Raw genomic sequence first — 15,213 nt, forward strand, 5'->3', positions numbered from 1 at the left:
GGGTACTTTGATTCGGGGTATTTTTCTTACCCGTGGGACCCGGGTACCCCTAGAATGTGTTTATAGAATATGTATAACAAATAGATAACAAATGAAAGCTGTTGATGAGTGCTTTAGTACAGGGTAATTTTCATATCTGTTTGTGACTAGGGTCTTGAGATATAGGCCAAAGCGTGGACCAGGGTAGCACTAGGATGTGTTTTTACACTATGGGTATCAAATTGAAGCTGTTGATGAGTGCTTTAGTGCAGGGTAGTTTTCATACCTATAGGTGACTAGGGTCTCGAGATATAGGCCAAAACGTGGACCAGGGTAACACTAGGATGTGTTTTTACATTATGGGTATCAAATTGAAGCTTTTGATGTGTGCTTTAGTAAAGAGTAATTTACACCGCTGGCTGACTAGGGTCTCGAGATATAGGCCAAAACGTGGACCCGGATACCCCTAGAATGTGTGTGTAATATGGATATCAAATGAAAGCTGTTGCTCAGAGCTTTAAAGTAATTTTCATTGTGATATTCGATTTAGTCGCATCAACCTGGCAAAACTGATAAATATGCATGCGAAGCCGAAAAAAAAACATGAATTGATAATACCCACATACCTATTTACATACGTGCTATTCGATTTGTCTGAAATTTGGTATGTAAATTTGTCTATATTAGTATTTACGATCCTTTTTTCGGGGAAGTAGACCAGAGACGGGCTGGGAATGCGATTAGGACTAGGATTGGGACTGAGACTCGGAGTGGGAATGGAACTCGGAATGGGACTGGAATAAAATACATACCACCCTCTGGCACTGGCAATAAGGGATGAAGAAGAATGGGAAAAACTTGAGAGAAGAGAAAAGAGGGAAAGATAAAGAGACTGAGAAAGAGATATAGTGAGACGAAAATAGAGATAGATGAAGCGAAATAAAATGATTAAGAAGAAGTGAAGAGGGGAGGGTAGAGTTAGAGAGGAAAAGCTTATTAAAATGTATGCAGTTAGACCAAATTTAGGGCAGAACAACGTCTGACGGGTCTGCTAGTAATTATATAAATAGAGATAAATCGGAGCATTCTGTGTGAAGTGATGAACGTACAATGACATTAGCGATATTATTTTATTAGATTAATAGATATAAATATAGCATACAGCCGATTAGAAAATAGTCGAAACCGAAAACTGTCACTGCGGGCTCCTGCATAACCCACGCACTACTTTTACGGCTAGAAACTTTGATTCGCAGTTAAGATGTTGTTTCGCTCTATATAACATCCCTGTTATACTTAGTTTTTTATCATCGATACGTGTGAACAATTGTGCATATCTTTTGATTGTAAAAAGGTGATCAAAGCTTTTGTTTTTACATTTTTTTAAATAAATTTTTCCCTGTGGTCTGCTATGGTAGAGAAATGTGCCGGACGAGACTATCATAATTTTATCATAATACAGAAATGATTTAAGATTATGATGCCAAGCGTTTCCAGGCGCATACCGGTATACTTCTAATGGGTTGGGTGGAGGGTAGGAGGTAAGATTAGATTGAGCTATATTCTATTTGGTTGGCCATGCGCAACTCTAGCTCCCCTTTCTGTTTAACAATTGATATTGGGCTTATTTGACTTTCAGTTAACAGCTGGTGCATTGCTCACCTAGATCAAAGCAATGACCAGCTCAAAAAAAAGGTAATGTTGAGAAAATACGAAAAGTTGAACTTCCATATGCACGAAAGCAATTTTAATTTTTTGTAAAGTGTTTTTATGGCTGACTAGTAAAATTGTTAGTATATCGAGTATACGATTCAGTAGGTATTGATTTGGGAAGCTCGGAATTACTCATAACTTCGAAATTTGATTTTTGGGTTAGCTTTCTGTAGATCCAGGGGTGCGATATGTAGGTTTATTCCTGAACCCTTTCTTACTTATGCCCTTTTGCAGTCTCAAGTAAGGAGGAACTGTACGCAAAACTTGTTCCATTTATTAGAATTGTGCTGGTCGAATATGCCAAGGGTCCCCGAATCATTATAGAAAATTTGTCTAAAACTGGGTCGGCCTTCGGCAGTGGCTTGACATGCCTTTCCAATATATATTCCTGCCATTAAAAGCAGCGGTTTGGAGCCCACGTACAACGTTCGGCCAAATAGCACACCGCAAATTGCAAGTGTTCGGTCTTAATCACCCCTGACATCCATTGCGAAAAAATTTTATTGTTTTTAGCTGTATTTAATCAGCGAGAAAAATTACAAAGTTTACAAAAGGCGCTTGTTACTAGCGATGGTTACTCGCTAATTAAATACAGATGATAATATTGATATAACAGTGAACTGCGGAAGTACTGCTTATAAAAGCAATGCTATAAACCCAATGTTACTAAGCTCTTAGAGCGCGCCTATAATTATTCCACACAATTAGGATTAAAAAGCATATATAATTAGTATGTACCAGAATGGTGAATAAAGGAAACGTAACAAAAAGGCAACACTTAGAGACCAATTGCAATGCGAGCAGCGTGTGCATTCATTGGCATGGCTGAGTGGATAAAGGCATCTGCTTTACACTAGTATAAAGTACGAATGTTGCAGATTTCGAGTTCAAAACTCAGCACCTGAGAAACTAGCTGATGAAGAAGTGAAATTCAGAAACATCTCCTAGTAACCATCGCCGTTTGTAAACTTTGTAATTTTGTTCTAATATAAATAACAAAAATTTATTGCTTTTATTATTACTAACATTTTACTTTTTGAATAGTATATTTGCATCTCTCTCCCATAACCTAAATACTACACACGTAAACTGAAAGGGTCCTGTAAAAAAGAAGAATGAATAGTCAGCCAAAATAGTAGTCTTCAGACGGCAAGCAAACATTTGCACACAGATTGACGTATGTACATTAGACTGGATCGATTTTTAAACCGATATCGCGCCATCGATTTTTCAATAGGACTTGGGCTCAGGAAAAAAAGTTCCACTACGCATATCCAAAAAATTAATTCACGAGCCTGCGAAATTTATTTTTTTTGACTTTTTCGACTTTGCATTTTAAGGCTTTTTTCATAACCTACTAAAAAAATTTTCATTTGATTGTAAAATTTTAATGTATACCCTGTTCGACCCAAAAATATTTTTTTTTTTCCAAAAATCTGTTATCGACAACGTTTTTAGTGGACATTTTTGGGTCGGACAGGATATACATATGAAAATTATTTTTTAGTAGGTCATGAAAAAACCTTAAAAATCAAAGTCGAAAGAAAGTCAAAAAATGAAATTTCGTAGGCTCGAAATTTATTTTTTTGGGTATGCGTAGTGGATCTTTTTTCCTGAGCCCAAATCCTATTGAAAAATCGATGGCGCGATGCCGGTTAACTTTCGTCCATACAAATTGACCCAGCCCAATAGTCATACATAGTCGAGATTCAGTAAAATCTATTTAAATGAATTTCAGTTTCTTCTTTGTTGTTCTCAAATTATAGTAAAAACTATTTTCCGCGCGATTAAGTGTGCCACAACACACATATATACATGCAGGATGGGAGGCATAAAGTGATCAGTGGTGCAATATGGGATATTTCAGTAACCGTTGACTTTAAATGAAATATGTAGACAAAGGAAATGGATGCGGTAATTAAAAACTCTTGTTAAGTTAAAATACTTAGAGCTTGCAATATTCGATTTGCTCGAATTATTCAATTACTCAAATTATTCGAATGCTCAAAAAGGCGATTTTTATAATTCGATAAGTGGAAACCGAATAATTGTACATCGTCGATTATTCATCGCACAAAGAACTAAATTCATAAAAACTTTAAATTTTTATTCGAATAGTTTTTTTTTTTTTAACTATTAATATCTAAAGTAGAGTCTGAATTCACATTGAATGCAAAATAAAATATGACGTAATTTTATTAAAAAAGTTCTATTATATAACTAGTAAATTTTTTTATTGGCACTTTTGGTTCTGCTGCATGGGAATTTATGCATGATTTCCAAAGTCCCTTTTACGCTTCTTTCAAATGTAGAAGCCGTTTTTTTCTAGCAGCTCTATTTTTCGAAATATTTAACAATTAAATTTTTCAATTTTCTTTTAAAGAATTTTATTTTATGAGTTTAATTCAGAAGCGCTACTCTGAATACTGCAGCAATAATAAACTAATATATGCGCGTTCGAGTGTCCTTCATATCTGCTCCTCCATAGTGAGAAGGTTCTGGTGAAAAAGCTCGCCCTGCTCTTCACTGTGATCACCTTAATTTTCAGGAAAACGATGCGGTGGCTAAGCACTGGTCGAACAGCAGTCTATAGGCTGGGATAAATCCATTTAGAGTGATTTGCAGTATCCTTGATATCGCTTTGCTATAGCTCGATGGTCCTGGTGAATAAGCTCGCCCTGCCCTTGACTGAGATCACCGAAAATTTCAGGAAAACAATCCAGTTATCTAAGCACTGGTCAAACAGCAGTCATTAGGTTGAAGTAGGTCTAATTAGATTGATTTTTGCGGTTTATTTCTATTATATCTACTACACAGAATTAAGAGTCGTTGTGATGGTCCGAAGGTTCAAGCCATCTCACACGAGTTGGATTCTTGAAATGATGTTTTTTTGTTTGCCCATAAGCATAATGACTCAACACAACTTTTACATACGAAACCTTGAATACAGTGTTTGTTATTAGAGTCATATAGGTACCCGAACTAGTACATATAAGTTCATTTCACTAGGCCTGAAAACAAAAACTATTTGGATTGTTTATACATATACTCCATAACAAATAACGCAGTGGATTACCTACTAAATTTTTCCTTTCATCAGAGCCAAATATCACTAAATTGGCCAAAACTGAGGCCCTTCGGTGACATAAGCGTAATAAGCTGAAGCCAAGTCCGACCAAAATACTGTTGGACCATTATGTTGACGTAGGAATGACAGAAGACGTTTTTGGGAACACTCGGTTTTTTTTCGAGTGTATTTTTCACTAGAAAGATCTGAGATGACACGTTGGAAAAGTGCGAACTACCCCTTTATTTCTTAAGCTGAAGATTTTCGTGATGACTACAACAAAACTCCCAAAAATTTGCAAAATTTAGATTTTTTAACATTTTTAACATTCGTACCAAAAATTTGAGACGTATGATGGAAATATATAAAAATTTCAATATCTACATATTATCGATCAAATTAGCGAAAATTGATGTGATACATGGCGTATACGTAATTTTTTTATGAACACTTTATGCGATAATATTGCACAACAACAATTTCGCAACATAGTGACTAGGTTTTCTCTTGAAAGGTGACGTGACACAGAGAATTTTTTCTGACAAATTTATAGTCCTGCTCACGAAATTTCAGTATACCATTGTGGACAAAACTCTTTGGGGAAACAGACAATCCATATAGGGATCCTGACACGTAGGTGTGGTTGTCTGACGGATATAAATTTGGTGATGGAAAATCGGAACCTGACATCCATGGGCCGAACTTTAAGAAATCGATATCAATGGAATGTTACTCCACTATTTTTTCAACAATGTTTTGTTTGGATGGGTTGCCGGGCGTAAGATACAAGAGAAGGCAATGAATATGTAACGCTTCCAGCTTTTGTGCCACTTTACCAAAGGCTCCCTGGTTCTTATAAGCAAATAAGAAAATAACTCAGACTTACTGGACTATAATATATTCAGAAAAATTTATCTGTACGATGTGGGTTTTCTTCAAAATAAGATGGTTACTTCTTATCTGGCCAAAAAAAGGTTATGTGTTTGTTGGATAGTGTTATTTGAACGCATTGTTAAGATATTACTTCAAGTTATACTTATACAAAAATGCCCATTGTGCAGTGAAAAGGAAGTATGCTGCACCGCAGCCAAGATTGAAAGCGACATAAAGCGTCACTGATTTTGACACTTATTCTTTTCGGTTGATATCTGTACGCGTTGCTTGAAATTTTCAATAAGGCCTACCAAGCGAGTGAATGCATCGCAAAAAAATTTTCACACTACATGTTCATGTGTGATGCTACGCTATTTGACTTTGTAGAGGGGGGTAGGGTATTTTGAGCATAAAACCTTAATCATTTAAAAACATTTTCGACGTAAATTTGCACACATGTAAAGAAAGTAAGTTGGGCGTGTGCGCGTATGCGTAGGACTTTAAGCTGATTGTAATGCGATTCGATTGAGTGCAGTGAAGTTTTGTAAGTTTATTACAATGTTAATATGTGGCGAGGAATTAGGTGTAGAAGAGAGTAGCTGTAAATGTGAGGTATGAGACATATGTTGAGTGCTTACAAAAATAAATAAACAAATGCTCGGCGCGATTTATTTCCGAGGATCTTTAGGTCAATTTGTGGTTTGCTCTTTTATAGTTTCCCAACAAATTGGCAGGACGGAAGCCGATTAGGAACGGAATCTGCAAGGTAGATGAATTTTTACTGAGAAGCTTTTCATGGCAGAAATACACTCGGAGTGCTTGCCAAATCACCTCCTAAAGGCGACCCGATTAGAGAAATTATTATCAGTGAGATATATGATACAGATTAGTTTAGGCCAGTAGGAGTAAACTCCTAAATCTGCATGGATAAGCTATTAAAGTCGTGTGAATGAATAAACAGAAGGAACGGTGTATATACATAATAGGACGTGGTTTTTATTGGTTAGGCTTGCGATATTGATATCGATATCTTAGCTTTTAAAATTTTAAACAATTTTTTAGAGGAGAGTACCTGCACCCCCGTTAGTTGAGATCCGACGGATTAATAAGCAGTTCGTAGCTTCAGCATCCCAATTGTGAACCTCATGCATTCAAACATATACCCATTTGGCAGGCGAGGCTCTGGCGACCCCAGGGTGGGGAGCGAAGTGGTCTAAAAAGTGCCATATGGTCATTAAAAACCCTTTATGGGATGGTCGGGCTAGTACCTTTATGGTATTTGCTACCGGAAAGTGCCGGATATGAGGCAAAGGAAAAAATCGATAACATAAGCCTTCGTGGAGTGTCCTTATCGCTCAAAGAATAACAAAAAAAAAAAAACCGGCGGTACTTTATGTATCATTCAAGCAACATCAACGTTGTTTGCTGGAACTAATTGCTTTACCTACTGATTTCTTGGGCTAATCAAATATATGCTCTTAAACTGTATTCATTGGGGGCTAAACTGAATCTATTGGGGGATACGCTTATGGTGTTAGCAAGCTAGAGTGTCAGCAAAGAATTTGATACTATTCGAAATAAGGGAATTGATGTAGAAAAAATATAGCTGCAAATTTCCTTAATGTCTATTTTGCCTTTTCTGGGAACAGATATGAGAATTTCAATGGGCAGTATGCAGCTGAAGTGCTGTTCTTTATACATAGCGAGGTGTAGTTCCTCTGGAGGTTTTTTCGTTGACACTTGAAATATTTTGTTGGAATACTTGCATAAAAGAACAAGTAAGGATTTTCTTCATTAGAGTGCGATTGGATGAAAATTGGATAGGAAGGGAAAGTACATATCCCAAAGTTAAGTTACATTTATGTAGACTGATTAGCTTTTGCGTATACATGTCAGAGATATCCGAGAACAGACATTCAGAGCGAGTGTTTTCTACTCACGCTTTAGCTTCCATTCTCAAACTTGTTATAGTAATTCAAATATACATGATCACTAGAAGGAATGCTCGTTTGCATTGAAATGAAATCTCGCTTCGAACTTTAATTTCATACTTTGAGATTCCTACCTATCTTATATACCCTTTACAATAACGTCTTCGGTTGTGCTTCCTCTAGTTTGTAAAATGGACGTAAGCTTTGCGAAGAACGAGCACAAAAAGGAAATAGCAACCGATATGTATCGTGTTTGAAAAGAAACTACTTCAACACCACAATCGTAGGAGATGCCAAGTAGTGGCTTATGTTGACGATCTAGCAATTATGGTCTGTAGTAATTACGGGTTGCCCTGCAGTAACTCTTACCCGGGTATGGTGGCTTAGTAGCTTGAATTCTGTGAGTTCTACGATCAATTTCTCTTTTCCTTTATTAAGGTTTAGTGCTAGGTTAGTAGCGGTGTTTGTCCCCTATTTGTGAGGTATTTAGAAGAGAAAATACATTTTAAAATGGCTCTGCTTGGTTTAGCGCAATGCCAGATATTTGCAGGTGGAGTAATCTTAATTGCGTCTTTATTTAGTATAACAAGTGTGGACGGATATGGGTGAGTGTGTGATCTTATTGATTAGTTTAAGATGGGTAGACGTGAGACAAGAGAATACAAGAATTAAAAGAGAGAAAAAAGACAGACTGCAAACCAAACAATTGTGGAAATAAAGAAATGAGTACTTGCTGAGTTTATAATTTCAATTTCGGTATTTTATAATAGTAATAATAAATCCGAATGAACTAATACTTTCCAAAGCCCGCCCAACCGATACGAGGGGCGCATGCGCATGACACATGGATTTTGTTTTTCCCGAGTTGTTGATAGGAGGAGGTTCGTCAAGCGCCGAGATCTAAAACTGCTCAGCTACAGAATAAAAATCATCATATACTACATTGCTAAATAAGTGAACAATTTTAATATGTAAAGATTTTTTTTTTATAAATTGTTTTTTTTTGTCTAACGAGTTAAGATAGGATCGGACAGTTTTCTTTATAGAAAAAAGTGAATACGATATATAAAATGAATTCGAATGAGAGTTAAAATCATAACACGAACACCGAAAAGGTTTATTTAACTCGAAATTGGTTCTGCCTCAAAAGAAGAGGTTTGTAATGTCTTGAGGAACGTGATATGACTTTGAAGTTTACTTCGTTCAAAAGAAAGGCGCTAGAAATCAGTCCATTTAGTTATTTGGTCATAAATAATATCCTAGCATTTCTCTACGACTTGCGAGAGTTGGAAGATTGATAAGTTTTAACCAATTAGTATAAGGTGCGAGATTATACGCAGAGTTCCAATGACAATTACTTAAAGGGAACAGTACAAATTGCTTCTGTATTGACTCAAGTCTATCTGAATGAACTTGATATCGCGTATTCTAGACTAATGATCTGTATTCAAGTATTGGTCTGACTAATGTGGTAAATAGGGCTTTAGTTACATACGGATCACTAAATTTTTAGACCGTCATTTTACGAATGATAGAACACCTCTAGCCTTATTGAAAGTAGTCACAATATGAAGGCTAAAACTAAGTTTAACATCCATCGTGACTCCCAAGTCAACAAAATAGTTTACTGATACAAGACAAAAAGTATTAATTACGAAGAGGCTGCTAGCAAACATTATTTATTTTTGGTTAATAAAATTCCTCCTTTATCTTATTCCGTGCCACTACCGCAAACCACTTTATAGAGTATCTTACTATCTGCTCTATATAAAACCAGCACTTAAGAGTTTAAATACCTACAGTTTGAGATACTAAATCGATCCAGCTCCAAATGCTTTTAAAAAGTAAACCAATTACTTTAATTGACTTTTCACTGTACTAAAATGTTGCAAAATGACTAACACTCATAAAAAACGCCTCAAAGTTTGCCAAATAAACCAAACAAATAATACACGAAAATACAAATTCAAAAAAAAAGACCAAAAGTGCGTAACAAACGAAAAAAGTGAAACGCGCGTTGAGCTCAAACGATGATAATGGAAAAGTCGAAAGAAGGGCAGAAGCAAAATGTGACAATTAATGTTGAAGCGCCAAAAAAACCACCACGTTTGAAAGTCAACCAAAATGTGAACGAAGAAAATATTGCCCAACACTTTACCACAGCTGCGGCGGAAAGTACGTTAAATCAGCGAAGCGGCAAAACAAAGAAGCGGCTCCAATTCCATAGCCCGCTAAAATCAACCATGCAAAATCCAGCAGATGTGCCAACAGGAGTAATACGAACCTCAGCGCCGGCTGCTGTGGTGGCATCAAAAACAACACTTTCGATTGCTAGTAGTACGAAAGATAATGCCGCCACAGATGCAAGTGGTGCCAAGAAGATGCCTAAGACAACCAAAGCAACAACATATATAGAACAAACAACCAACACCAGGAGAAGAGGCAACACACACAAGTTAACAAGTGCATTATGTAGTGGTGGTGATGTTGTTGGTGAAGGTCTCGGTGCTAAATTTCCTATGGCGCTAAAACCAGCACCAACACTCGAACCGAAACCCACACCAACCTCAATGACACTGACATCTATAAAGACACCCGGTACGTTGACAGGTCGGAGCAAGGCAGCTGCGGTGACAACAACACCAGTAAACACAATGAAAGCAGCAGCCGCAGCCAATGCAGGCAGCAACAAGGTTAGCGAGGGCATTGATGTAGGCGTAAATGATAGCTGTGTCGGTGCGAAAAGTCGCCTGGTGCGCGGTTGCACAAGTCTTATGTATGCGTGTCAACACGGCGATATTACCGAAGTTTTGGCACAGTTGCGCTCACGGGTAAGTAGCGTTGGTATTCACGTGATTATTTAGATAAAGGTAATGTTGGGTGGGGCGAGGACTTATTAGCGATAAGCAAGTATTTAACTATGCACATTGTCGGCAACGAAGACTAGCACATCTCAAATTATGGTGGTAGATTTGCAAATTTTTTTAAAACTTTTTCCAGATGACTGGGGAACACAATTTAAGGTACATAATAAGGATCTCAAATGCGCTAGTCTTCCAAGCGATACCCTGAAGTGAAATGCTCTTCGGGTGTAAGCAACTAAAGGTGGTAGCCTCACACTCGAATAGTCAAACGTGCTCCCCTTTGTTTGAGACCAAAGATATTGGATACGCATATATGTATATTTTTCTTTTGATGTTGTTGTAATTGACCTATTGGAAGTATTGTGCATCCATGATACCTGACACAAGTATTTCAATAAATATATGCAATTAAATGTTCGTGCTCATATGTCTTAATTAACCCAATTTTAAAGGTTCAGACGACTGCTCGGTCTTATATATTTATTGCTATTGGAATAGAGATTACCCTGTAGAAAATAAAAGAAAAAGAAGCTCTTTCAGCAGCTCTTTTCAGTAAGCCTTCTAAGTATATCAATGAATCTTTGAAAATGGCCATTTTGATTTCCAAGAGGGCAGTTTTTTTCCTTAAGGTCTTGTCAACTGGCTTCCCGAGAGCAGTACAAGGGGAATTAAAAATTAAGTGCTGTGAAGATAAGTTAGAAGCATAAAGTTAAGGGACAAACTATGCAGTATACCGTAACGTATGATCTCTCAGAAAAACTCCACGTAAATGTTGTTAAGATTGTGACGTACGCTGCCGGTGAAGTGATCGTGCTTTAGGGTTCAATCCCTGCCATGATGAGTGACAATAGACCCATCAATAGTGATTCAATAAACCCATCAATAATTGATCAGTATGACGATTTGAGTTGATTAAGCCAAGCCCGTCGGTCTGTCTGTCTATCCGTCTGTCTGTTTGAATGCAAACTAATTAGTCCCTAAATCTTTGAGATATCTTGATAAATTTGGTGAGCGGGTGTATTTAAATGTCCGATTAGACATTTTCCGGAACCGGCCTTATCGATCCACTTTATCCCCCATACAAACGATTTTTCAGAAAAGAGGATTTTTGCCATATCTTCCTCTATCAGATTGAAGCTTCAAATTTCACCGCATGTTTACGTGTATAGCATATCCTGTTGTCTGAGAAAATCATAGAGATCGGTCGTATATATAGTATCTACCCCATATATACCGTTATGTATGCCTCATTTTAAATTTAATCAAATAAGTGATTCATGGTCATAGCTAACTCATGCACTCACGCCACAAGAAACGTGAAGCTTTGCATCTCGCACAAATTACCGATCTATTTTTCATATACTAAATTCATCGAAAATGTCGCCTACGTCTGCACATCTATTCTCTACGTATTAAATACGTCATACAGCTGATTCTTCAGACATTACGAATGGGATAACATTATTGTTCAGCTGCATTCGTGAAGGGCACAGTCGCGATCTTACTTTTTCTTTTTCGTAAAAGACGCGAAAACAGTTCAAAATTTTTTCGGAGACCCTGTCAACATAATCTGCAAATTTTGGTTGATTTACTGTAATTTTGTCACAAAAAATTGTTCTTTTTATACTCGGCTGAGCAGAGCTCACAGAGTATATTAATTTTGTTCGCATAACGGTACCCCGTAACGGCATAAACTAATCGAGATAGATATAGACTTCCATATATGAAAATGATATTGGCGAAAAAAGAAATTCATTTAGCTATGTCCGTCCGTCCGTCCGTCTGTCCGTAAACAAGACAACTTGATTAAATTTTGAGGTATCTTTATGAAATTTAGTATGCAAGTTCCTGGGCGCCCATCTGAGATCGCTATTTAAAATGAACGAAATCGGACTATAACTACGCCCACTTTTTCGATATCGGACATTTCGGAAAAGCGAAAAGTGCGATATTTCATTACCAAAGATGGATAAAGCGATGAAACTTGTTAGGTGGGTTGACCTTATGACGCAGAATAGAAAATTCGTTTACACCCGAACTTAGCCTTCCTTACTTGTTTTTTGATAATTTTATTATAAAAGTCGTAACAGGTTGGGTCCTTGGTTTCAGGGAGCTTAGGTTAAGAGGGTTTTTGTTAATTATATTTCCAAAGTATTTTTTGATGTAACTTTCATCGGGGTTTGACCTTAGGTATTCGATAACAACCATATCACAGGTTATGCCCATAATCTAGCGACCGCTAAATATTTAAATATACACAGGTTGGTACTACCCAACCAGTAGTCGGTTATACATTTTTTGGATTACTTTTTTACACAAAGTTTAATCAACGAGTTTACAAAAGAGAGATGAGTTGCGGTGCTACCTTTATTTATACATCCTTGTACTTAAGTTTCATTTTCGTATTCGCTGGTTAATTTTCATGCATGCGACAAACTAATCACAGTCACCGCTTCCCCAGTGAGTTGAATGTTTGCAGATATCGGGCTCTGTTAGTTTCTTGCAAAGTTTTTATGCAAATCTTCATACCGTAACACTTTTAGCTCCTGACATCCGGCTGTCGTAAAAAAATTGCACACACACGTTAACGGTGTTATATACTCGTACTAAGTAACATATGCTCATACAATGACACACATGCGCACACGTACATATGTGTGTACATATATATCATTTTCGTGCGCTTTAAAAAGTTTTGTTATAGTTTAGCAAGTCTTTACTTTCGTTGATGCAATATTTTCTTGAAAAGCAAACAAATACTTGAATAAACAAACAAACAATAACTAAAGTCAAAAAGTGTTCCTGGCTGTCAAGTGCCACACCCATAGTGTTGTTTTGGGTGTGGGGCTCAATATTTAGCATACTGAATTTGGTTGCCTGATGGAGTCCTGCGGCGTGGTGGTGAGGAGCGGTGTGTGCAGCGAAACGTGCATATCAGCGCGTGTTTTCTTTGAAACGTGTTACGGGTAGCAATTTAAAGTGTTTACGCAATCACGGCAATAACTACCACTTCACCTCTATCACCTCACCCTTCCTCGCTATGCCCGTTGTATTGTATTTGCGGGAGGTACAAAGTTTCTTTCAAATATTTGGTATAACAAATTTTACGGCGCACTGGAGTGTCCTCGAAAAATTAAAAATAAATTATCAAAAAACCAGTTGGAAGTGTAAAGTGTGAGTGTAAAATAAGTAAAAGTTGTGCATTTTTGTTGTTGCTTCAACTGAATGCATGGTAGCAAAGAGAATAAAGAAATTAAAGAGCTCTTAAAATGCCTGAATAATTCACATATTTGAAATGGAATAAAATGCGTTTTTCCAAGATTGGAGCTGTAAAATTAAGTCTTGCTTTCAATCTAATTTCACCAAGTTTTTTCTAACACCTTCTTTGTATAAGCTGAATACTGTTAGAAATATGAATGAAATGAAGATACTTACAAAGTATAATTGAAACAGCTGTCGCATTTTCCGTCACGTTGTTTAAATTTTCCCTAATTATTAAATAAATAATAAATAAAAAATTTGCTTTGAATAAAATGTTTTCATACATTTAAAGCAATAAGGGCAATCCCCGCTTAACTCATACAAATAGAATGCCAATGATTAAATGTGATGTATGTCAAGAGTTGAAGTCGATTGCAAAACTTTAAGTTACCCTAGATTAGATTGCTGTTGTTTTTGTTATTGTTGTAGCGATAAGGACCATCCTCGAAGGCCTTGAGTACTAGCGATTTTGATGGTCCTTCTCCGCATGCAGATCCGGTAACAATCACCACTAAGGCACCAGTCTGACCATCTTGGGAACGATTTTGCATGAGGAACTAGGGGTCGCCTGAGCCCAGGCTGTTAAAGTAGCAGGATTCGCCACGGATTGGTGAGGTTGAAAATTTGGTTGGAGAAGCTAAATTTTGTGCTGGTAACCCTTTGAAAGCGTTTCGCTACAAAACCCCTTGAATCCATTTGGTATTTTAGTCGTCTTTTGCCACATTCGTACCTGCCGCGGGTATATTCTAAGCCTCTAACCCGCTGGGTTTAGGTTGAACTGGCTGATTCGTAAGAATCTCAAATATACTGAATAGATTCATAGTGCTACCAGAAGTTTGCTGTGCCACTCCTTATAGCTGGAATGGTAGCCTTGCAAGTGCAGGGCACGAGCACAAGACGTGCTCGATCGTTCGCTCTTTTAACCCGGTGTTCCTGCATCTGCTATCACTGAAAAGGCCTTACTTAAAAGCGTGTGACGCTGGAAGGCAGTCTACCGTATGGATACCCATCATGAGTCTACAGTCCCTTCTCTTCAATAATAAGAGTAATTTTGCTTATCTAAAACTGTTGGACCTGATTTTCGAGACTTTGCAGCCCCGCGCTGGGTTCCATATCTTTTCAGCCTGAGCGACCATTTGTAGCTCTCGCCTTCTTTTAATCTGGCCTAATCTGATTTGGTCGTCGACGGTACAAGCTTTCAACGCCCAGCGCTCATCCGTTATTTTAAGGGATCTGGTATTTTACGCCCAAGCGGTTACATGGTATGTTTTTAACAAAGTTCTCTATATATTCCTTATCAGCGATAGCAAATGACTACTAAGAGTTCAAATTTGATTAAGAAATTTTTCCTCTTACTTGCTTCTCAGTAGGGGTCTCCCCCATATCTGCGTCCAAATTGAGATGTGGTTCAGAAAACTGTACGAACCGAATACGCAATATTACGCATAACATGACCTTGCTGATTAGAAACTACATTCTTTCTCTTTAGAAGATAGAGTATTTCTGGCTTATAATCAGAGTTCTA

General features: G+C 37.3%; 1 protein-coding gene across 10 annotated transcripts in view; it reads left to right on the plus strand.

The window, feature by feature from the left end:
* Positions 1-15,213, plus strand: part of LOC137237609 (uncharacterized) — a 530,759-nt gene that overhangs the window by 274,238 nt on the left and 241,308 nt on the right. For 4 of the 10 annotated variants that reach the window (XM_067761435.1, XM_067761436.1, XM_067761438.1 and 1 more), the window contains one exon: positions 9,366-10,394. The exons of the other annotated variants lie outside the window; for them this stretch is intronic. In XM_067761435.1, the coding sequence (XP_067617536.1) occupies positions 9,594-10,394 (801 nt within the window). In that variant the 5' untranslated portion in view covers positions 9,366-9,593. The remainder of the gene's footprint in view (positions 1-9,365; positions 10,395-15,213) is intronic. 10 annotated transcript variants of the gene reach the window in all.

This window comes from Eurosta solidaginis, chromosome 1, assembly GCF_040869045.1.
Source record: "Eurosta solidaginis isolate ZX-2024a chromosome 1, ASM4086904v1, whole genome shotgun sequence".
NCBI classification, from domain to species: Eukaryota; Metazoa; Arthropoda; class Insecta; order Diptera; family Tephritidae; genus Eurosta; species Eurosta solidaginis.